The sequence below is a fragment of the Anopheles stephensi genome, chromosome 2, assembly GCF_013141755.1.
Source record: "Anopheles stephensi strain Indian chromosome 2, UCI_ANSTEP_V1.0, whole genome shotgun sequence".
Taxonomy (NCBI): Eukaryota; Metazoa; Arthropoda; class Insecta; order Diptera; family Culicidae; genus Anopheles; species Anopheles stephensi.
In genome coordinates this window covers 48,765,948-48,788,988 of record NC_050202.1, presented here as the reverse complement: position 1 = coordinate 48,788,988, position 23,041 = coordinate 48,765,948, and the positions used below count along the sequence as shown (strand labels likewise).

General features: G+C 42.9%; 1 protein-coding gene across 1 annotated transcript in view; it reads right to left on the bottom strand.

Moving 5' to 3' along the window:
* LOC118502403 (homeobox protein Hmx) overlaps positions 1-23,041 on the bottom strand; it is a 63,974-nt gene that overhangs the window by 12,784 nt on the left and 28,149 nt on the right. The window contains exon 4 of the mRNA XM_036034626.1: positions 22,339-22,526. Coding sequence (XP_035890519.1) covers positions 22,339-22,526 — 188 coding nt within the window. The remainder of the gene's footprint in view (positions 1-22,338; positions 22,527-23,041) is intronic.

Here is a 23,041-nt window from a genome sequence, read left to right as displayed (position 1 = left end):
TAGCAACACGCGAAACTCTTGAAAGAAAAACTCCGTCCAGTTTGACCCTTACCCTTCAGAGAGTAAAGGGGTGCACAATGATAAACCATCCCTTGCCATTCAAACGGGCAAGATAGCGGATTAAGAATGTATGTCTGATTCGCATTGAGAGCAAAAAGGGCAAAAGGATGAGTTTGAAGAAAAAAACACTTATCTTCATAACCCCTTCATTTTCTTATACACTCTGAAGGTTTTTTTCTTTTTATGTGTGTCTCTGCTGCTATCATTGCGCAGTCTGACGATTTTTTGTTTGTATGCAAACTCTTTCTCTCCTTTTTTGTTGTTGTTGCTACTCAACCTTTGCTCGACTCGCTTAACTCGTGCAGTATTTCATTAAGCAAAAGGGCCTGTGCCACCTAGAGTCCCGACTGGTTCGCCATCGGGTGCCATCGTGAAACAAATTATGACGCTACCCCAAAAGGGACAATAAAATGAAACAACCAACGCAGCGTGACCGTGGCGCAAAGGTAGGAATCGGTGGGTGGGTCGGACAGTTGGACGAATTTTAATTAAAATGCTACTCCTCCTGATCTGCTGGCCTTTCGCCACATGCTGGACGCTGGTTCTGGACACACAAATAGACAGAGACACATTCGCGGACGCATCATCTTTCGAGTGACATCCATCGTGGCGTCTGACCCGACTGAAGATTGTGGTTTTCCGGAGCTGTTGGGTGGTGCTTTTACCCAAAGTCTTTGTTTGGATTAAAGCTCAAGTGGTTTTGGCTCAAGCACAGTGTACACTTTGAACGTAGTCGCTGAGATGAGGTGGGGAGAAAACCTCAGGATATGGGTTAAATGAGAGGTCGTCGGTCGAAGTTAATTAGAAACCAATAATCCTTTCGAACTTCAAATAGTGCTGTGGTCTAATTAGCGACAATTTCAACTCAAGGATTCAAATGAGCTTAAGGAGCAGTTTCAACCAAACTTCCAGGGTCAGGAGTTGAAGCCGAATAACAATATCTTCACATCTATTCGAGAATGTCCGAGGTTTGACATATTTCGGATATTTGTAGATTTCCTCCAATTCGATGCTAGGTGTAGGACTTTGTGAGGAGTCCTTGAAGAAACTCCCAGGTGAAACCTTAGATTTCTTAAATAGCTGGAACCAGTCTTTAAAGTGTTAGAACACTCCCATAATACTCTTCAAATAACTTCAACTTCACTATACTTCACCAATGATTACATCTTTGGAACTGTTCAACAAGTACTCCAATGCTTCAATCCAGTTGTCCAAGATAGTCTCATCCTAGATACTCCCAGGATAGTCGATAGGAACTCTCAGGAAAATTATTATTCAAGTTTGATATCTGCAAGATGGGATATCCAGTAGAGATCAATTCTACAATAATATCATAAGAACTCCACGACTAAGCATACATGAGGTGGATATCGATGACTCCATTTCTAGCAGAAATTTGTGGAGAACCAAGGACTTACAAACTGATGAGTCAAATAAAGATATTTTTATAGAAGAGGAATTCTCTATAAGAATTAACAAAGTCTTCGTTACAATGGTTGACGAATTTATTAATAAACTTTCTAAGGACTTCACATTCATCTTCAAGGAACAAATCTTGAAATATTTAAATGGAGCGTCAATTTTCTCCCTCAAATATTTTACCGATATTGACGAGATCGATCTCATCTCCAAACTCTCGTTCTCGCTCTCTTAACGACCCTCTTAATAAGGTCATGCCTGCCTTTGCTGGCTTACTAGATTTAATGTTACCACGTAGTTGGATAGTCAGTCCTCACTACGGGGGAACGGTCGGGATGGGATTTGCACCCCGGTCCTGCCGTCCAAATCTCCAAACTAGAAGTGTTCAAATCTCAACTTTAATTTCTTGTTTTCTATTAGCATTAATTTCTCGTTTTGCCTTCAATAAATGCTAATCCAAGGTACTATCAAATCTTCAAGAAAACCAGGTCAATAGGAATTCTTCATCTAATGATTCCAAAAATTGATGACCAATAGATTAATACGAACATCATCTACCGAATGCTTCATCTACTAAACATTCACCACAGCAAAGCGATACCGCCACTTGAACGGTATTTATTGCCACCCATCGACACGAAAATAAAACAATCCCCTTCAACTGTAAACATAGCACTCAGAACGATGTTAAAGCATGATTCCCGAACCGCCCCAAACACACTCACACCATGCAACGAATCCTCCTTCAGCTTACAACTACCACAAAAGGAAACCAGCATCCCCGCTTTTCCCACCCGTGACTCCTCCGGAAGTTGAGAGTGTGCGCGTGCTCACAGACTTGTAAAACATCGCCAATCTTACAAATTCGAGCAAACCCGCCGTTTTGTTCCGACATCCTGTCTACATCCGTCTTGACACATTCCCCCAGCCCTTCTTTGGCATGGGATGAGTTTCTTCCCGGCATGACGCACAGAATGGCGGTTTCGCACTTGGTTTTTCCCTTCCACCAAAACTTCCACACTCTGCTCCAACCTCTCTTTCACTCTCAATGTGCGCCTTATTTCTTCCCGCGAAAGAAGGAATCGCGCGCGGGCGCAAAACGGAAAAGTTGGTATCGGTCGCTTTTCCTTCCCACCCGCTGGGAGGGCGTGTGCGCGTGGAATAGAATTGATGAACATTGTTCCCCGAATCTGGAAGGATGGGTTTCGTTCGGCTATGAACGTTGGTGGTGTGTCGATTTTTCCTAATGATGTGATAAGAATGAAGAGCCTGCATCGGGGCACAGAAGTGTTTGTCCTTTTGGAGTTGTACGGTTGACGTAGGAATACGGGAGGTTCTATGTAGAGGTGTTGTTTCATTATTTTTCTGAAGTACTTTAATGAAGTAATTGTTTGAGAAATAATTGAATAAATTTTCCTCTTATTTGTCTGTCTTTCAAATATATCTTCGTATCTTCGCTTCAGTTCTTACTCAGCCTTAGCAATCAGTTGTAACTCCGTCAGGGCTGAAGGGATTATTGGACAAGAGACTCCGGTAGAGGTTTTCCTAACAAATCCTTTAGGCCACTGCTGAGCTTAGGCCTTCGAAATAACTCGTCCATCGAAGCAGCTATATTTTTCAGAAGCGTTGCTGAGCTACTCATTTAAAGATATAGACGGCTTCGTCTCAAATATGGACATCAAGGTTGTAGACAAAAAAGTCCACCTTGCCGAGGGAATATTAAGTTGTTTGACGGATGCTCCAGATGCCTCAGGATTCCAAGATTCAGTTCTATAAAATTATCAGATAATAAAGTCTTGGTATTCATTATCAGTTTCTTCTTCAACTTCACCATTATCTAGCAGTGAGAAGCTGCTGTAATAATCGAAGCAGTTATAACCTCTCATGTACCTCACTATTAAGAAATAGCTCTCAGGAATACGAATTGTAGACCAAAAATGGCAACACCTTTAGACGACTTCTTCCTTCTCCGGAAATGAAAGGAGTCCTATAACACCTAAAGCTTCCTATCAAACGTCTTCAACATCATCCAGATGTGTGAAGCTGCTGAAGTACTCAAAGCAGTAATAACCGATCTTTAGGATCTGCCTCACTATTTCTAATTCTCTCTCTCATGATTCAAATTCTAAGTCGGGTGACCAAGGTGATAGCGACGTTGGGTTTGAAATGTCAGGACCGTTGATTAAATCACGTCCAGATCGTCCTTTGGCGCATAGGACTAACCATCCAGCTAGGGGTAAAATCGAATCACAGAAAGCCAGAAATGGCAGGCCAAAACCTTCCGAGGTTGTAGTGGCCAAGAGTTGTTCCTTATCAGTTTCTGTCGAGAGTCTTACAACTCCTAGGTCTGCCTAGTCTTCTGCTCCAGAGATCAGGAGGTGTTATACTACTCAAAGCAATTAAAACCGATTTCTATGTCCAATTTTCTTTCTCAGATGTTAAACTTATTATCATCGCTTCTAATCCTTCGTGGCTACAGATGCTCCAAATCCTCTGATAATGCTGTAATTTTTTAAGGCATGATGCAAAAAGCCAATGAGTGGTTGAGTGGATCGCTAGGACTCAGAGAACTCGCCTCAAAAGTTTCGATAATCTGTCTATTTCAAATGCATGTCCAAATGTTATACTACTTCAAACCTAAACATTCACCCACCAATCAAACCGCTGCAGAAGAACCAACCATTCCTTCAAACTTTTCCCCTCCGACCATAACTACCAAAACACACCCTTGGGTCATTACGTTTGGCCACCTTCATTTGCCACCACATCCCACGAGATCCGTCCGAACAAAATTAGTTCCCCCTGAAAAAATAAAGCCCCGCAATGAAATGTTATTGAAAAGACACAAACTTTTTCCCGGACAGACCAATTTTCTTCAATGCCTGAACAAAGAAAAAGAGGCCACCAGCACCACCACCACCAAAGATCATCATCATCTTCATCGTTTTCGTCCGTGGGCTGCCAGAATGTTTGTCTGAAGGCTGCAAAGGAATTTTAAACGCAATATAATGTACCCATCCCAGCGCATCTTACATATTAGTGGCCTTCCGAACCTACCGAACTGTCACTCTTCCCGCTCATGTCACTCTGGGGAGACATGAAAGAAAAAAACTCGTAAGGCCCTCTATCTGAATATCCTTCTCCGAAATACCGACCATCCGACCGGATGTGGATCTCGTTTTTGCGCTGCGGTTTTCCGCAAAACTTTGCAAACCGCTCCGGAACGATAAAAGGCCAATTTTAAAACATTGACTTTTTATTGCACCCCGAAGAAGATGGCGCGTATTGTCCCCGCATTGTTGGCCGGGTCGATTTATTCCTCCTGTTGATAATAATCGCACGCACGCACCATGGTTTAGGATCAATTTGGTTCCTGCTTTTGGAGGAGATAAAAAGCGATTTCCAACCAGTCGGTGGCGGTCAGAAGCTGGTCCGAGACTATCTGCTCGATAATAAATCGTTCGGCAACCCTCCGACACTCGTGGAGGATTCTAAAACCCCCGGTCTTCTACAGTATATGCCAGAGCGTGTGATAAAATACACTTTAAAACGCCTCAAAGATGCATATTTGATGCAAAAACAAAACTCACCCGCCCGGGATAGAGCACATTTTAAAGGTCGTTACAGTGGTGTTATCCTTGGTGAGCTTAACGCATTTTAAAATAACAACATTGACACGCGCCTCGCGCCTATCTATTGACTGGCCGGATTCCCGGCAAAGTACCACGTGTTAACGAGATAGACACGCGCCATGAACCGGCTTGTACCGTGTTGTTATGTTGGCAAATTAAGAAGGATAAAGGGACAGCGCCATGTACTGCTGATACATGACGCCATGTATCATTGAAGAGCTGCGCTACATTGGACTCATACATTTGGAGAATCATAAATTTAAACCTCAAAATATCATCTTTTTCCCTACGTAAAGCGTATCGAGCTGAAACGACGTCAAGATTAAGGCCATCATAACGTTTTTCCCTCGGAAGGACATTTGCCCATTCGGAACCAGCACAATCAGTCGCCATTATCCACCCGACCCATCATCATTGCGCACATGCTGGCCAATGACCAGAACCGGATTCTGTCCATCGTGAAACGTCATTTCGGAAAACAACTGTCAAGAATCGGAGCACAACGACCACGACGACGACGACTCCGATGATGCTGACGATAAGGTTGATTATTATTCCCCAGCAAACGGTGTCCTCGGCGAAAAACTGACCATCCCGTACCACGAACTGTCACATCGTCCGAATGACCCTCTCGGTGTACGAGCGTTTTTGGCAGGATTGCGCGAACACCGGGACGGCGTGATTCACCTAATGATGACGACTAATGATCCCCTGTACTTGCTATCTTTGACGACTTTTTGGCGTCCCATCGGCTAGCGGCACGAGCTCAATGCTGCTGCCAGGATTCTTTGGCAACGGTTTCCCCGTGTCCCTTGAGTGGAACGAACTTGGAACTTTGCATTTCGACCAGCGCGTCAGAATTTGGAATGTAGCTGGTACCGCACACGAACACAAAACCCCCGATCGGAAGCTAATTATTGCGTCAAATCGTTTTTTGGGACGACAACTGGCTAGCTCTACCCGACGATACCCCTCTTCGACTAAATGATTATCTTCCCGAATCGTTCGATCTTTCGCGCATGAGATGCGCTGTTTGGGCATTGCGTCCTTGGCAGGGAAAAAGAGACCCGGTCTCCAGTGGTCTTTAATACAGTGTTCTGTGCACCCGGAAGGAACCGGGACGTTTGAATATTGATTGGATTTTATTGAGTAACTCGAGGGACTCAATCTTGCACACGAGTGACGCGACAATCGTTTGCAAACGCGCATTCGATGTGTCATCACGTGGCCTCAGGAAGCCGTGTGTGAGAGATTAGTGATTTATGGTTTTTGTCGAGCGATGAGTTTTCTGACGCAAAGACGATGATCATTATCTACACCGACATCGGCCCGTAGTCGATAGTGCTGCAGTTGATGACGGCCAGTGTTGAGAGCTCTCAGTCAACACTTTTTTTTTCGTGAGATATATGACTCATGACTCTATGGACGAGATTCGTCCGGAAATGATTACAAGATTTCTGTAATGTAACTTATCTCCCTTCCCAAAAACATTCCTTCCCGATCACTTCATTATTCTTAATTAAAATATTACATTCGGCAGGAATTTCCCAAAATCACATTCCTTCAATTTCACCGTTCTGCAGCAACTTCCGAGCTAATTCAATTGACTTCTCGTCTAATTCGATAAAGCACCCCCCGTGAACAATCACTTCCCGTTAGTACCCTCGGTAATGGGCCGGAGCACTTTTCCACATTCCACCCCATTAAGCGTCAACCCCTCGCGACGACATCCACCGTTCACGGTCCGTTTTTCCCGGAACACACAATCTAATAAAGGAAGCGTTTAGCTAAATTAAATGCCACCCTCAAACCAACCCTATGGGTGAGATAGCATTTTGCATCCCTTCTAGCTGTGTGTGTGTGTGTGTGTGTGTGTCACACTATAGGAACAGGTTTGTGCCTCTTGGACACGCACGAGAAAAATCACACATCGCAGTAAGCTGTCAATTTTTCACGAGCCTTCGCCATGCTCCGATTGGAATCGACATCCAGCGGGCAATTTGCACCATCCGATCCGACGGCGGAGATGCTTCGCCATTTCACTCGCCGTTTTGTTTGTTGGCCGTTTTGCACCGAACAAATGCCAAACAAACGGATCGTCCCCTACGATTTTCCGCGCGCAGCTCATTTTTCATCCCGGAGAGCGCGAGAGAGAGAGAGCGAGCTCACTCGAGACACACATGCAGCCCTTGAAGAGTGGGAAGAATGACAGAGAGATTGGTGGTGGGCTGGTGAAGGGACGTGTTTGTATGTCATAAATTAAAAACGATTTATCGGAAATTAGGGCGATAATATGAGGGAAGCAAGTAACGGGCGTTCAAGGATACGGTGAAAGTGGCACGAGAAGATGGGAAGGAGTAGACAAATAAAATCCTTTTCATCTACTTAATTAAACACAGAGCCGTACGAACGCGCCAATCGGCGAACGCACCAATGTCCGTCTGCCTGGTAAAGAGACCGACCGCCGAAACGAGGGACAACCGATCGTCGGTACGGTCGCGATTCAACGCCGCGGGGATTCGAAAGATCTGCGACGTGGGCTCGTGTTGCTCTGGTGGCTTGTCTGGGGGACAAATAGTTTAATCATTATTTATGAGTGACTTGATTTCTTTGCATCCTTTGCGCTTTTGCTCTGGACTGTGTTTGAGCATCTGTTCGATGGTCATTCGTCGGGACAGTTCTCGTTCAGCTAACGTTGCTGTCTGTGAGCTATTAATTCTAAGCTATTGTTTATATAGAGCTTCACGCATACAGCTTCGACTACGCAACGATTCTATCGTCTATAGTGCATAGAATCTATCAGTATTAGCTGTGGAGGCCAATGTAGTACAAATGGTTCATTTTCACTTGTAGGAAAAGTTCCACAGAATGAAATATTATTATTTTCTGATACAATAGTAAATCAATTGAAGCAAATTATTTGTACTAGCTACTAAAAATAATTTCTGTATCATTTTAGCTAAAAAATTATTGGCTTCATGTATTGGAGCCTCCGTTCGACAAATTTCCATACGTTCTGTTTTGTCGTGTGGTAACTCATTGGTCACTCATTTCTGAATGTTTTGTTAATGAGCTACCGTGAGCTTTAAATACAACTGAGTTTTTAGCTGAGAATTCTCATCCGGACACTTGAACAATGTTGAACAAAAAAATTATGATTGTAAATTATTTTTTAAACTGAGTAAATGTTTGAAGAGCCATATTGGTTCTTTGACAGTGGCTTAATTTATCTTTTTTTTTACCTGTTGAATCAGTATAAAGTCAAAAAAATTTGAAATGTTTGGAATTAGTTTTAAAATCGTAGATAAATTTATATAATATAATTAATATAATTAATATAAGTAAGTACAAAAAAACGCAAATGATGTGTTCTCACAAATGTATGAGCATATCTATAAATTTTAGCCAATTTTTGTCAAGCATTCGGCCATTCATTCACCAGTTAAACCAAAACAAGCAAAGAAGCATTTGCTGACAGATATTCCATTTCCGTTTTGAGCGGTTAAGAATAAATATGCTCAAAATAACTGTTTAAATTCCTATCTAACTGATATGAACTTTGTACAGTTATAATTTCCTTTAAGGTTTTTGATTACATTTCTGAGCTAAGCTGACCTTGCTAGTATCACTAAGTAACGAAGAGACGATTTTTTAGATGAACGTCTAAACGGGAAAAGAGACCCGCTGGATTTTATTCTCTACTTTTATAGAAAACTAAACACTAACACTTACAAAGAAATCTCAACGCATGTAACTTAACGAATCGAATTTGACATATCTAACTTAACGATTAAAGGCGCGTCTACACTACAAGCATTACGATATAAAATTATCTAATTCCTAAGAGGGAGAGAGAGTGGGTAGAATGTTCTTCTTCTTATCTGACTCTATAACCTCTGGAAGTGGTCTTGGCCTGCCATTTCTGGCTTTCGGTGACTTTTGTTTTACTCATAGCTGAATAGTCAGGACTGCGTAATGGTTGGCGATCTGGAAGGGATTTGATCTGCAACTTCAATTCCAGCTTCTGGCAACAGATTTCCTCTAAACTAGAGTGATGTATGCAAATTTTAATATTAATTTCTGCGCTGAATATGACTTCGCTTGGACAAATTTCTATTCGTTACTTGGTGGTAATACACCACTCATTCTGTCACTCACCACTAGTGAGTGCGTACCGATTAAATTAGTGAACGAAAATGCAGTTGATGGTTGATTTTATCTTAACGCAAATTGCAGCTGCGCGATAAATATATCCTAAAAATTTTATCTGAAAATACGAGGCAAGAAACTATTTTATTTTGGATAGTAAATCATGAATTTTAGACTCACATGCATCAGTTATTCGACCGAATTTGTCAGTGAGTGTCGAACAAAAATTTGTCGAATGGAAGCTGTTCTAAGCGTCACTTAGTCGTGTTTAATTGCGTTCTGGTGATTGAAATCGCCAAAGAAAGCGGTTGATGGTTGATTTTAAATAATTGTTTTCTTTTTTTATCTTAGTGGCAGCATTGCTGATTTTGACTATATTTTTACTAAACAAAATTTAACTGTTTTCAATAGTGAATCTGTAAACCTGAAGCAAAAACTTAAATATTTTTGTCTAAAATGCTTTACTTTATTAAATCAAAGCTGCCGTTTGTGCATACAATCCCATCAAATTTCCCTGTGACTGTCAACTGGAAAACTCTTCGAATCGAAGTCATACTGCAACGACACACGCTGCTTACTGCTAACTAAATTCAATGTCAAAACGCTTACAGTGTACCAATGTTCATAGTGACCAGCATAGGACGGACGAACCCATACATCATACCCCGGGTGTGCACATGCCGATGGAAACTGTATTCCCCTTCTCACTGCAACATGGCAACAGTCGCTTTCCAGCAGCGACAAATGTTTTAGCGAAAATGGAACGCTCGAATCCGATGCTACAAACAAACGCTACCATTTCTAAATCGTTCCGGAAACCATCCACCAATCCCAGGGCCCAGACCCAAAAGTATTTACATAAATGCTTACAAAGTACTTTGAGAAAGTAAAACACATTTGGAAACACAAAGCTGCGATCGCAGCATGCAGCAACAGCGTCGCTCGGGGTGTCGGAGTGTGTGTGAGGCGGAATTGCGGGAACGCTGGAGAAAAGTGGAAAACTTGCTCGGACGTTTTATTGAAACGATCGATCGACCGTTTTACGACCGCTTGTGCTGCACCTTGCTACACCACATACAGACACACGCTCGGTAACAGTTGTAGCCTGCAGAAGCTCGCTCGCGGTAATAAGCAGAGACAGTGAAAAATGCGTCACTGCAACCGGCGAAATGGAAATATTATTTATTGTTGCACAAAAAAAACGCTTCTTTTTTTCGCTTGTTTGCAGCTAAATTCACCCTCTTGGATGGAATTAAATAAGCAGCTTTTTTTTCGTCAACCCCTTGAAAGCTATAGCATGCTGTTATTAACACAAAACTAGCTGAAGAAACACAAATCAATCACGGAGTTTGGGAATTACTATCATTTGAGGAAGACAAAAAACATTTTTTCGGGGGTTGGATAAGACTGTCAAAATAGCAACTTACAACGTACGGAAGTGAAGAAAAAAACACCAACATTAAGTCCAAACAGCAAGCAAATCCCAATTGCGCTCTCTCGCTCTCTGTACGACTAACGAGGCTTAAATTGAATTCTGCATTCTAATATTCAAGATTTATGTGGAATTATTTCCGGATTATGAACGCATATGTTACAATAAACACCCTCTCCGGATGATGATGATGATGATGATACCACCCTTCCTAATGGGAGAGACAAAGCAAGCAAGCCTATACACAGAATGGGAAGGAAAACCCTGCCCAAGCGTTCGTTTAACGCTAGCGAACTGAATCACAGCATTAGGTGAAAAATGTTACTTTATTATTTTATCCTCCCTCTCCCTCTCGCTCTCTTTCTACGGGGGGTTTTTCTCGTTGATGGAATTAAGAGCCCCTAGCTAGGAGCTGCCTTTTATCCCGGCTGAAAAGTTGCCTTTCCTTCCACATCCTTCTCGATGTTCCAACGAAGAAAAAAAAGGCTTCCGACTTTCATCAGCTGTTTCGCCGGGGATTGGGGGGGGGGGGGGGGGGTTTCCTCTAAATATTTTATGCCACGCACCGAACAATCTATGCACAACACATTTTCCAGCATCATCATTAATATCGGAACACCCCGACTCTTCCGGCTGCCAGCATAATCGTCGGCTATAATGCCAGACGCAGCAGCACATGGGTCATGGGTATTCGTTGGAATTTCCTTTCGCAAAAACGAGACGAGGTTTTAAGGTTAATTGGAGTAGAGAAGAGGGAGTGGGGGGTTAGGGGATGATTATTGAAAGTTTTAATACACAATTTACAAATTTTAATTTTGAACTGATTGAGCCCCATTAGATCGACCATTCCGTCTCAACAAGCCTTGAGCACTTGCTCTGCTTGTGCTGTCAATTATCGGGATGGAAGATGAAACCTTCAAGAGTTTCATTAGCGTGTTGGATGGGATGAGAGTGTGCTCAATATTATTTTATTCCAGAATATCCGACATCTGAAAGGAAAATTCCGAATGATTGTGTTTGCAATAAATGTTATATGTACCTAAAACGCTTGTAACACATTTTCACACCCATAAACCGGAGTTGATGATGGCCGAGGTCGTTAAAATATGTCGCTTGTTGTGGGCTTGTGCTTTATTAAGGTAGGAAGAATTTAATTATTTGTTTACAGCGTGACACAATTTTAATTGCCTCCCGGCGATGGTGGCAATAAAGTGGCATGCATTCCCTTGTTGGCACGATGTAAATTTTAGCCTCCTTTCTACAGTAAAAATTTAAGTAAACATCGCCCTGCATCCGGAATGTGTTCAACCTTGGGCCGGCTCGTAAATTGGTGGCGCGTCAACAAAGCTCAGCAATACCAATCATTAGGACTCAATCATTAGAATCACCGGTGAATGCAAGGGTGCTCATGACTTTTCATTTCGATTTGCTCCCTAACCACCCTGACCACCCACCGGGGTTCTTAGGGCAAGTGGTCGGTACAACATATGGTACGATTCACAGTTTTGCTGCAGGCGTATCGTCACCTCATCAATTTTGTTGGGAAGCTAATTCTCACAGGAAAATGGTGGAGAAAGTTGAAGCGTAGAAAACGCAAGACTCTTGGGTATGTTCTCTGGCATTTGTGGACAGTTTAAGCGAGGATGTTTGCATGAAAAAATCTATATATTGATTTTGAACAATGTTTTACCCGATGTCCCAGGGTCCTAGAGATCCATCTATTTAATTATAGACAAGATATGGTGGTTGATACATCTGTTGATATTTGTTGATTTTATTAAAAAATTCAATGAACCTCCTTAACGTTTAAATGCGAGGAGCTGGTCAAGATAAAGGCTCTAAAGAGAACAAGAACTCACCGAATTATATGAGATGCTATAGAGCAGCTCTGGTTAAAGTACTCAAGGAGCTACAATGAAAGATTAATTGAAGTATAAGTTCATATCACAGAGCGAATCAGTTAAAAATAGTGAGGCACTGCTTGAAGACTGATTACAACTGCGTCAAGTGTTATAGCATCTGCCAACAGTTCCTACAGTATTGCAGGACCGCAGATGCCGCAGACATTAGCCAGAATTTGAAGAAATTTTTATCAGGTGACTTCATTGTTGGTAAACCTAGATCCAGAGAAGCTACAGCCGGCCTCAAAGAGTGAAATATCCTGAATTATGATGTCTCGTTTCGTTCTGTTCCTGGATGTTACACTGGATCATACAGAAAGCACTCTAGTCAGACGGCAAACTTTTGCTAGAAACATGGGCATACTATAAGATGAGAATCTGACTTTCAAACTGGAACACCGAGGACGTCGTCACTAGTGGAAACCTATTAGTTGGCCACATCTTTAGGACAACTAAAGAATTCAGGCATTAAGATCTTCTACTTCAGTATTATTCGTTCGGTATTGGAGTACTCTTGTGTTCTTTCGAGCCGCACCACTGTCACCTGCCCTGCTAGACTTTAGTCAATTCAGGGTAGGCTAACCAGTTAACGCCCTTTGCCTGCTATCATGGAAGGATCAACTAGAATCTTCCATCGTATCCTGGAAGTCTTCTAGGTCTTAAACCTCTTTCAGTTAGAAGGTGTAATGCTCAGTGCCGCTTCACCGTTCCTGGCGGTCTGCAACGATTGTAACGCATCATCTCGACCACTCAGGACTCAGAGGACACTTCGTTGTTAATCAGCCACGATACAGCGACCAGCCGCTCACTATGTTCCGTATGTCAGGGTCCCTAAACTAATCGTCCCATAAACTATATTTAGTGATAGTTGATGCTGTCACTCTCGACGCCAAAATCTTCGCAACAGCGTGTAAAAGTATTGTTTTGAATAAGAACAGAGGACCTTATTCAATTATTCTGCATTTAAGGCGGAGATTTACCTGATCGCTAGAGCCCCAGCGAGTGTTAAAAAATTGTATAGTTTATTCTCAGGGCATCCTTGAGCTAGATATTAGGTTGATAGCGAAAAGCTACTCAGGACCTGGAACAAATATTTTTGAAGAACGCTACAGCAACGTGGGATTCTACCAAAGTTTAATGAATAGTAGTTTCATCGTCATCTCCGGTTTTCCTATCATGTGCTATTTCAAACGCAAACTATGCTACAACTATGGAAGACTTTTCTCTTCCCTGATTAAAAGGTCGAAGGTTTGACTCCCAATATAATAATATTAGGCATCAATCAAATCAACAAGAGAGCATTCCCATCAGAGCACGCCAACCATCAGCAAATGCATCTATCGAGCAGCCACCACTTTCTTCTTGGCGTCATTTCAGGTCTAAAAGAAACAGACAATCATCCAGTTGCCCCAAAAACCGATCGATAAATGCGCCGGGTAACATCATCCACCCCGTACACGCCGTCTCACATCACCCCGCACGGAAAACAATCGATAACAACCATTGGTAACGCTTCATTTCGACTTTATCAGCAGAAAAGTAATAGATTATCATGGGATATTGATTCAATTTTCTCCGATTTTTATAGCACCATCCGAGGGAGAGAGAGAGGAATCGGTTGCCCGGGACGGTCCATTGCCTTCGCTGGTTTGCAGACCGGGTGATGCTGGAGGGTGGTTGCCGAAGCCATGTTTTAGCACAGCAAAAACCTACACTAAAAAGCATCCGATACAGTCAGCCACTACCGGAACGAGCAGAGCAACCTCGGGATGCCGGTTGCCATGTCGTTGAGCTCTCGAACGACCATCAAATTGTGATGGAAAGGGATGTTTTTGTTTTTATTTTCCTTCTTCCGGATATTATTTTTTGTGTCTCTTCCGTTGCAATGTATTGGTGAAGATGATGCCGAATCCATCCTGTTCCGGGGATCGCTAAATCCATTAAACAAAAATCGGGTCATATCCTTGAAGCACCAACACCCCTAAAAAGCAATACCACGGTTGACGTCGGTGTGTTCATTCCGCCGGGGGGGAGGTTTTCTGTTTTATATCCTCTCTTTAGTAAATTTTATGAATTGCTATCAAAACGATATCTTTGATGATGAAATTTTACGGCCCCACGATTGTCATCGTTTCGTGCTTTTCCTGCATCAAAAAGCTACCAAACCCAAAAAACAAAAGCAAACGCTCTCGTCTTCTGCTTAATGTCCGCCATTCAAACATCAATCGAATGTGATCTTTCTCATTCAAACATTATCGTTTGCCAGGGCAGAATAAATCCACCAGGAAAACAAGTGCTTTTTGGCACATTAAAAACTTCTTAAATCAAACTACAACCAAAGCGCGCGTCATTCGTCGAAATGTCTTCAGAAGAAGTTGCCGAAGACTTCTCTCTCTCTGGGGTCCCTGTCTGCACGGTGAGGAATTTTTACAACGTTCTCGACGACCCCTCGGGAAGTGCTTTGGGTTTATAGGACATGTCGCGCTAACCCATGGAGCGAGATGATCGACTCGGACGAGAAACAGCCATCGATGAGAACCGTTGAGCGATTTATGACAGTTTTCGAATTGATTTTTCCACTATCATCAGTTTCATCACGATCACAGAGCCTTATGATGATGCTATTTGAGACCAATCTTTACGGCCTTTTATTGCACACCAACACAGCTCAGCCGTAGGAATGTGCTGCTGCCTCGGTGTTACAATCCGGACGGCCCTGGGTGAAAGATTTCGCTGCTAGAAAGTCCTCTCAGATATCCATCGACTCCAAGACTCGAACGCGATCTTCAATCGTAACAGCAGAGTGATCGTTACGGGCGCGTTTGATTGATATATGATGAGAGACTTGCGTGTCTGTCGGTCATAAAATCATCACACCCATTTACCGAGACAGAGGTCCGCCGTGGCATGGAGGGCAAAAGATCGACCCGGGCATAACTCGTCTGCAATCGGAACCGTTTATGGCAGCGTTTTTTTTAAAGATAAAGCCCAGAACAGTGAGAGAAACTTGATGACAAACGAGAGACAAAAAATTTGAGGTCTTGGGAGGACGCTGACGAAGATGAGCAAGATTTCGTCCCCAGATATTAGGTCTCATCAGTGTTATTTATCCCTCCAGCTGCTAATGGTTTTTCCGATCTCTATCTCAACTAATTTGCTTATTGATTTGTCGTGTTTCATCAGCGTTTTTGATTGCTTATCGAATGGATGTCTCCACACGAAGCTCTCGCAGTTCTCTGCGATGGTGGGTTCGATGTCTTATTCTTCTCAGCAACACACTGCGAAACGATTAATTTTATCATTGGCGCCTGCATTAATCGGCGTGCCAGAGAACATCGGTCCGGACGCTTAAGTGGTGTGGTTCACCTTTGCGAACCGGGCCGGTAAGGAACCGGGTTAATTGACTAAATGCATCATGATTTTTATGGCAGGTCAATAAAATGTCTTGCAGGTGATACACACAGGGGTTAGCAAGGTGCTGTTGCGAAGGAGGCGTTTTATTGAAGATGGCTTATTGTGAGCGGAGGTTTTATAATGGTAAGTACACGGTAACAGCAAGACGCGAAATGTATTATTTGCGATGTTTTGCTTTATACGGCTTTGGTTCACCTCACCACAATGAACTTCATGAATGTTGTTTGTGTGTGTGGTACTAGTTCGAAATGTGACATGTAGAGGGACACCAGTTCATCCAGTTTATTGTTACAGTTTTTTCACTGGGTGAAGTAATAAGTGCTAGTGTTAGGACGATCGATTATCCGTAAACTCTGGACGCGTTTAACTCCAAAAAACACCAAAATATTATCAAAACAATCACGAACAAAGCTAACTTCCAATAAGAAGAGATTCGTTGTATAGATCTCAGATAAAATTGCGTCTCCAGAATAAACCCTGAAGACTCGTAACCGGAAATCCCTGTTCCTGTGTCGGGTAATTATCATTTTAATTGCTATTAAATCCTGCTGTACAGCATTTCATCCGATTGGTAATCCCCATTTAGTAAAGTCAACTGAGCAACTCGAAAGAAGCCATCGAAGTACCATCGCCCGGTAAGGGGTTGTGGCAAAAAGGCTTTCCACAAACGGCACACACACACCCAAAAAAACGGAAAAACTGTCACATCAAAAAGTGGTTTTCCAGCGTCTTGCCTATTACATCGCATCTTAAGGGAACTGCTTTTTTCCACGCCGGAAAAATCCCCCCCGCTTCATTATGACGACAACTGTGTACCCGAAGCGAATGAACCGCCCGAAGCCCGAACTGTGTACGGGCTGTGCGAGCCCGTAACGAACGGTTTTAATGGGATTTTGATTGAATCTATTAAACTTTTGTCCGCGCCACCGAAAAATCGACTATCTCGCTCGCTGCTGTCTCTCGCTCCCTCGAGGGAATTAAGTGTGACTTTTCTCAGCCAATATGGAAGCACCGAGGAACCGGGAATTTGTAAGGGTTGTGACGACCGTCACCGTAATAGACCATGACGAATGAGTTTTTTGGTCGCTGCGCGTTTAAGGGTGAGCTAGCTACCGCGAGAGGGTGAAACTCATACCGATTAACCGATACCGTGTGAGGATGCTGCGGTTACCGCTCATTGCGGGCCCTATACGAGGATGAGCTGACATCGGAAAATTTGCATCACAAAGCATCGCTGAAAACTGTTTATCGTAGCTGGAGTTTTGGGGTTGGGCTAGCCTTCTTTTTTTTCCTTTGACTCGATAACCGGGGAAAGAAATTACTAAGTGATTAGGTATGTTGTGAGTTACATCCATGTACGCATCGCTCTTGAACGATCAACCTTTGAACTAATTATGCTGCTACTGTTGCGGCAGTCAAAACGGGAGTTGAATTTGATGGATTGTTTCGTTAGTAAATTTTTGTGCCATTTTTTTAGGGATCCCTTACAAAAGGACATTCTTTTTGAGTGTAACTGAATGCTAATTATCGCAATAAATAAGCAAGAAAAGATTGAAGAGATAAATTAGAAAATGAATAGGAAGCCTCTTAATATAATTTAATTAGCGCAAATACAGTGCCGGACAAAATAGTAAGGCAACTCTTATAACTTTGCGTTATCATTTATTTATAAAGGCTTTGCGTCTTTTCGACCTCATTCGCCTCTTTAAAATTATTATAACATATTTCGAAAATATCAATTTTGAATTTGCAAGTTTTTAAATTTTTTATAAGTTCATAAAACGGCGTTGTGATGGAATACTGGAATTATAAATAAATAAATAGATCGGTTTTAACTCTCAAAGACCCCATTCACCCCATTTCAAAAGCCTCACACAGTCACATAAATTACGAAATTAAAATAAAACCTTCGTCACCATGGATATATTCTTGACTAGAAGTATTCAGATAGCCAGAAGTAACAACAACAATTTTATCGAGAACTAGAGACATCGCAGTACTTCAAGAACTACTCGAGAGTCTTCACGATCTTTGAGAACACCAGATATTCAACTATTAAAACTACTATTAAAAAAGGTTAAAAAATCAAAAATATCGACTAAGTCTTGAATATTTTTTTCTTGTACTGTTGCCGCATTTTCGATGCATTTTACTGTTGAGATTTAAGATGACTTCAGTGAGGCTATACGACTCTCTCTAAACCACTCTCTGTCAAATATTGGAGCAATCATAATAAAACAGGTTAACTCAATCCGTAGTTGACAACAGCCATATCTTGATAGAAAAGTCTACAAGAAGTCTTGACTACACAAAAGGGCATAATCACTTAAGTTTTAGATTACGATCGAAAGAATCGTCTCTCACACAGACAGGACAGTAATGGCAGATCAAGAACTTCCAGGGTTGTGGGTTCTTACTGAGGAAACAGAAGTTCACTATAATCAAACAGGCGTCTTTTCGAATAAACTCTAATATAATTGAGATTTCGTCTAGATTAAGTCTTGAAATCCAGAAATATCTAGAAATATCTGAACAGCCCGTCAGTAGATGCGACAACGGCCAAATCCCATCTGGGCCGTTCCCAAATAGTGAGGACTGACTATCCATCTATGCGGTATCAAATAAGTTTAATAGGCCAGAAATGGTAGGCATGACCCAAGAGGTCGCTAGCCCAAGCAAGACAAAGAACACAAAAAATACAAACTGAAGTCATCTTATACACCCCATTATATATTTTTTTACATGAAGTATCACTTCAAAGCTTCCATTTTGTTAGACTAGTTTCTTCGTTTTAACAACATCTTAATAAAGGTTTAAAATAATTAGTTAAATCGATTCATTTCAAAGATCTATCGTTATCTTTCGTTATCAAATTAAAAGATGAAAGCGTTCTTATTCTTATAACCAGCACTGTAAAACCTTTCCCAAAACCTCCATGCAAATTCTCAATTAAATTTTATTTCCCCATTTTTGATATTGTCGATTCATAAGACTCAAATGAACCCACCCATTACACCCACCAGCACCGAAAAACCCAGCGGCTAAAACATATGTACCTTAATTAATTTCCTGCCCGCCTTTTCCCACACCAACCCTATCGCTTTCCATCCTGCAAAGCCGGGTGGAAAAATATTATTTCCACAGCAGCACTCCTCCTGCAGAAACGGTTGCGAAAGCCGGTTGGTAAGCATTATTTACATATCACGTATGCTTTCTGTAATTAAATGCTGTGTGCCAATTTCTTGGGTTAATTGGTTTTAACAGTGTTGTGTGCAGAGGGAAACCTTCTTAGCCATTTAATTTGACTGGTTAAATGATGAAGGAGAGATCTCGGAGTCTTAGTTTAATTATTAAGAAAGAGGAAGTATTTTTAAAGGAACTATTTAACTTATTTTCCCGCAACTATCTGCATACTTTTACATTAAGAATCGATACCGCAAACAAAACACTCTTCATTCCCACCTTTTTCCCCGGGCATGCAAACGATCCCCACAGCGACACTTCGACAGCGAAGCGAAAACGAAAGGGAAAAGTCGCCGGAACAGCGCAATGACGCAGAATCATTTTCCACCAGCGTGGAAAGCAAATGACGACAAGTCAGGCACCCCTAACCGACGCGCAACCCCTAGCGCTCGCATTTTTGTCCCAAGTGTTTGCCTTTTCGACGGTACAACACATGTAGTTAAATTAAGAGGGTATTTAGGGTAGATGATACCGTTTAAACGCTTTTACCACGCTTATATCCTCAGCAGGGAGTACACCGAGTGGTAGAAAGAGCGAGAGAGAGAGCGAGAGCCGGAGAGTCATATAGGGGGAAACTCGGCACTCGATGTGTGAAAACGGTAGGCAGGCAACCCGGATTTTCCTCCATTACCCATCATCGACATGCCGTTTATGGGTGTCGTACAGGAAACCGTCTTCAAGAAGAAGAATGCTTGACTCCAAGTAACCGAGCTACCGTCGATGAGCCTTTCCCGCACAGAGACCTCCCCAATTAGGGAAATTGCATGATTATAAGGCTGATACTGGAGTGACACGCTCCGTCAGAGGAGTCGAAAGCAGCATGAAGTGTTCCGACAGCACCGACAGAAAACGGACCGTGTTGATGTTGTTGTGTGCGCACCAAGAACAGATTTGCATTATGTTACCCGGCGTGCTCGGCGAGCGAAAAGGGGATCAACCACTGGCTGGGAAATGTGGGTTTTGGAACAAAGGATTTTCATCTGCCCTTTCTCGTGGCCCGCGTGCACGTGTCGTACAGGCGCGATCGTCCGGATGTTGTAGGATGATGATTCTCGTTATTTTCGCACCCATGTTCTGTACTTGCGTCGTACAAAAAGCAGCAGCAGGGAGTTTTCCACGGCGTGAAAACTATCCATGCCAGTGCTGGGTGTTGGATATTCCCCTTGGGTGAAATATACGGATAATGTAGAGAAGCACAGATAGTGAGGCAACATGGGTTCGTTCGTCTGCTACAATCATACACTTGCATTCAAAATGTTTCTCCTTTTTTGCAGGTTAGCTTTACCTTGTACTTCTTCAAATAAAGAATCAAAAATGGGTAGGAATTCTTTAAACATTTTAACCTTTTAATATTTCACGCTAGCCTCAAGTCAAAGAAGCCAGGACTTACCGACCAAGCGATATCTCGAAGCACGTATGGCAAAACATTCACCATTTCTCCCCGGATAACCACTCAGCAATGCATAGGTGACTTACGCATTCCCTGCTACAAATCCCACCTAATGCACACAAATCCCCTATCTGACAGAAATCCTTACAAATCGAACCATTTAAAAACTGTCATCCGCAAGCCAGAATCCAGAAGGTTTCACCTCCAAGAAGGGATAAGGAACCTCGGCTGCCCGGTCTACCGCAAATGGTGGCCGAGTGCGACTCAAAGCTGTCAATCAAAGGTGCTAAAACCCTCAATTGAAAAATATCCTCACCCAATTACCCAATTTGTAAACAATGCTATACCGGCCAATGCGGAACGGAAGATTGCCCCTTTTTACGTGGCTATCGTCCCTCGTTTCTTTTGCTTGTACATGTCGGATCTCTCTAAAGGGGTGGTGGTTGGGCCCTTGCCCTGCGTACGGAGAATGTGGTTCGGAGGGGTTTCAATTCAATTGACCACCGTACCACCGCCGCCAGACACTCGGGCGCTTCGGACCAAAAAACCATGGACCAGACGGAACGATCAAAATCCCATCGATTATCCTTTCGAGCCTTGCGCCGTTCGAGTTGGTGGTTTAGAAGGTGGTGATGGTTCTGTGGTTCTGCGTCCTAGGGACGGAGGACCCTTGCTCTCTTTAGCTTCAATCGTTCTGTAAGGGTTGTCTGTCCGAGTTCTGAAGTTGCGGCTATTTTTCTTGAAGCTTGAAGTCACTGGGATAGGGTTAGCTGGACTGCAGGAAAATTCGCATTTCGGTAACCGATTTGTCTCAAAACCCAACCAAACAAATCGAATTCGTTCTTGATGGCCTTATATGTTTGCTCCGCTAGTTTTGTGATTGAAACGTAAGACAAGCCATCTTTCCAATTTAGAATTCCGATAGGTCCGTCGTTTGTTTTTCTTTTTTCCCGGAGCTGGAAGCCATGTTGAATAATGCGAAGATGCTTTACGCATTGAATTCTTTCGTATCAATATTTTATGGGCCTTCTTTCTAACAAGAATCCCCACATTCTTCTCTCGAAAAGGATACTAAAAGTGCTTGATTTAAAACTATGGTACAAAGGTAACAAATGAATACAAATTGTCTGCAAGGGATTTGATTGTCACTGCAAGGGTGCAGATTTCAATACATAAAATTGGACCCAAAAACCGCAATCGGAATTGTGTCCCGGGCACTCGTATCCAACAATCAACTCGCAATAAAACCCCTGGCAGCAGCCCGCACACTGGGACACACTGGCCTTTGCCAGCCACAATCCGCTGATCTAATATCAATGATTTATCGCTCGTACCGCACAGTTTATAGGCTGTAAAACTGGGTGATTGAAAATCCTTGCGCATCCGATCCGTTCTTGTGGCGAACGCCGGCACACACAAAAAACAGTTCCACAAACTCCAGCTTAGATTTAGCCTTACGGACAAGGGTTAAAATGTGTGCCGTGTGCCAACACTTTTGCCGGGATACTTTCCGATCGGATTGCGGTTGTAACCGCCAATCAGAAAAATGTGTTACCCCTTACTACAAATAGGGGTTGGCTCAGGGTTCATTTCACCCAAAAACACACACACACACGCTGGAGAAGTCAGTTATGATTTTTATGAGGTGCAATAGATGTCCAAGAAACGAACAGGGTGAAAAAAGCGGAGAAATCCTACCTTTACTTGCGACTCGGTCATACCGAGCGCGTACGCCAGCTTGGCCCGCTCCGGACCGGCCAAGTACTTCGTCTGCTCGAACGTCTTCTCGAGGGCGAATATCTGCTGACCGCTGAACGTGGGCCGGGTGTGTTTCTTCTTACCATCCTTGTCCTGGGCGTGATGGTTCTGCGACAAGCTGGCGGACACTGGACGGGGGAGAGAAAAAACGGGGAGAACAGTAAAAAAGTCTGTCAGCAAAATGGAAGCGTGGTGGGTATTAGAATTCACTGGCTAGAAATTGAAGATAATTAGACGTGCGAGTGAGTGTGTGTGTCTGGACCGAGAAAAACCGGACCGGATCCTAAAAGTCCTCTTCGAAACAATCTCAACATGTATGCAGGCAACGGAACACCGTCACACAGCAGCAGCTGTCACCGACGTGAGGCCCACACCGGGAGTAGGGACGTGCGTCGCATTCACAAACAGCTTGGTCCTCGTGCGTCTTGTTAGCAAGGTCGTTACAAGCTTTTCGGTATTTTAAGATTATTGCTTACCGCTACTGGTGGCATATTTTGGAGCATTTTATAACTTCATCACGGGCCGAGTGTGCGATGGTGCGAGAGGGTGGGTGCGTACGGAACACGCCACCGTTTCATGTGCTCCCATGGTCTGCATTGGGGAAAAGCTGTCAAATTACATGCCACAGTAGCAACCGCTACAG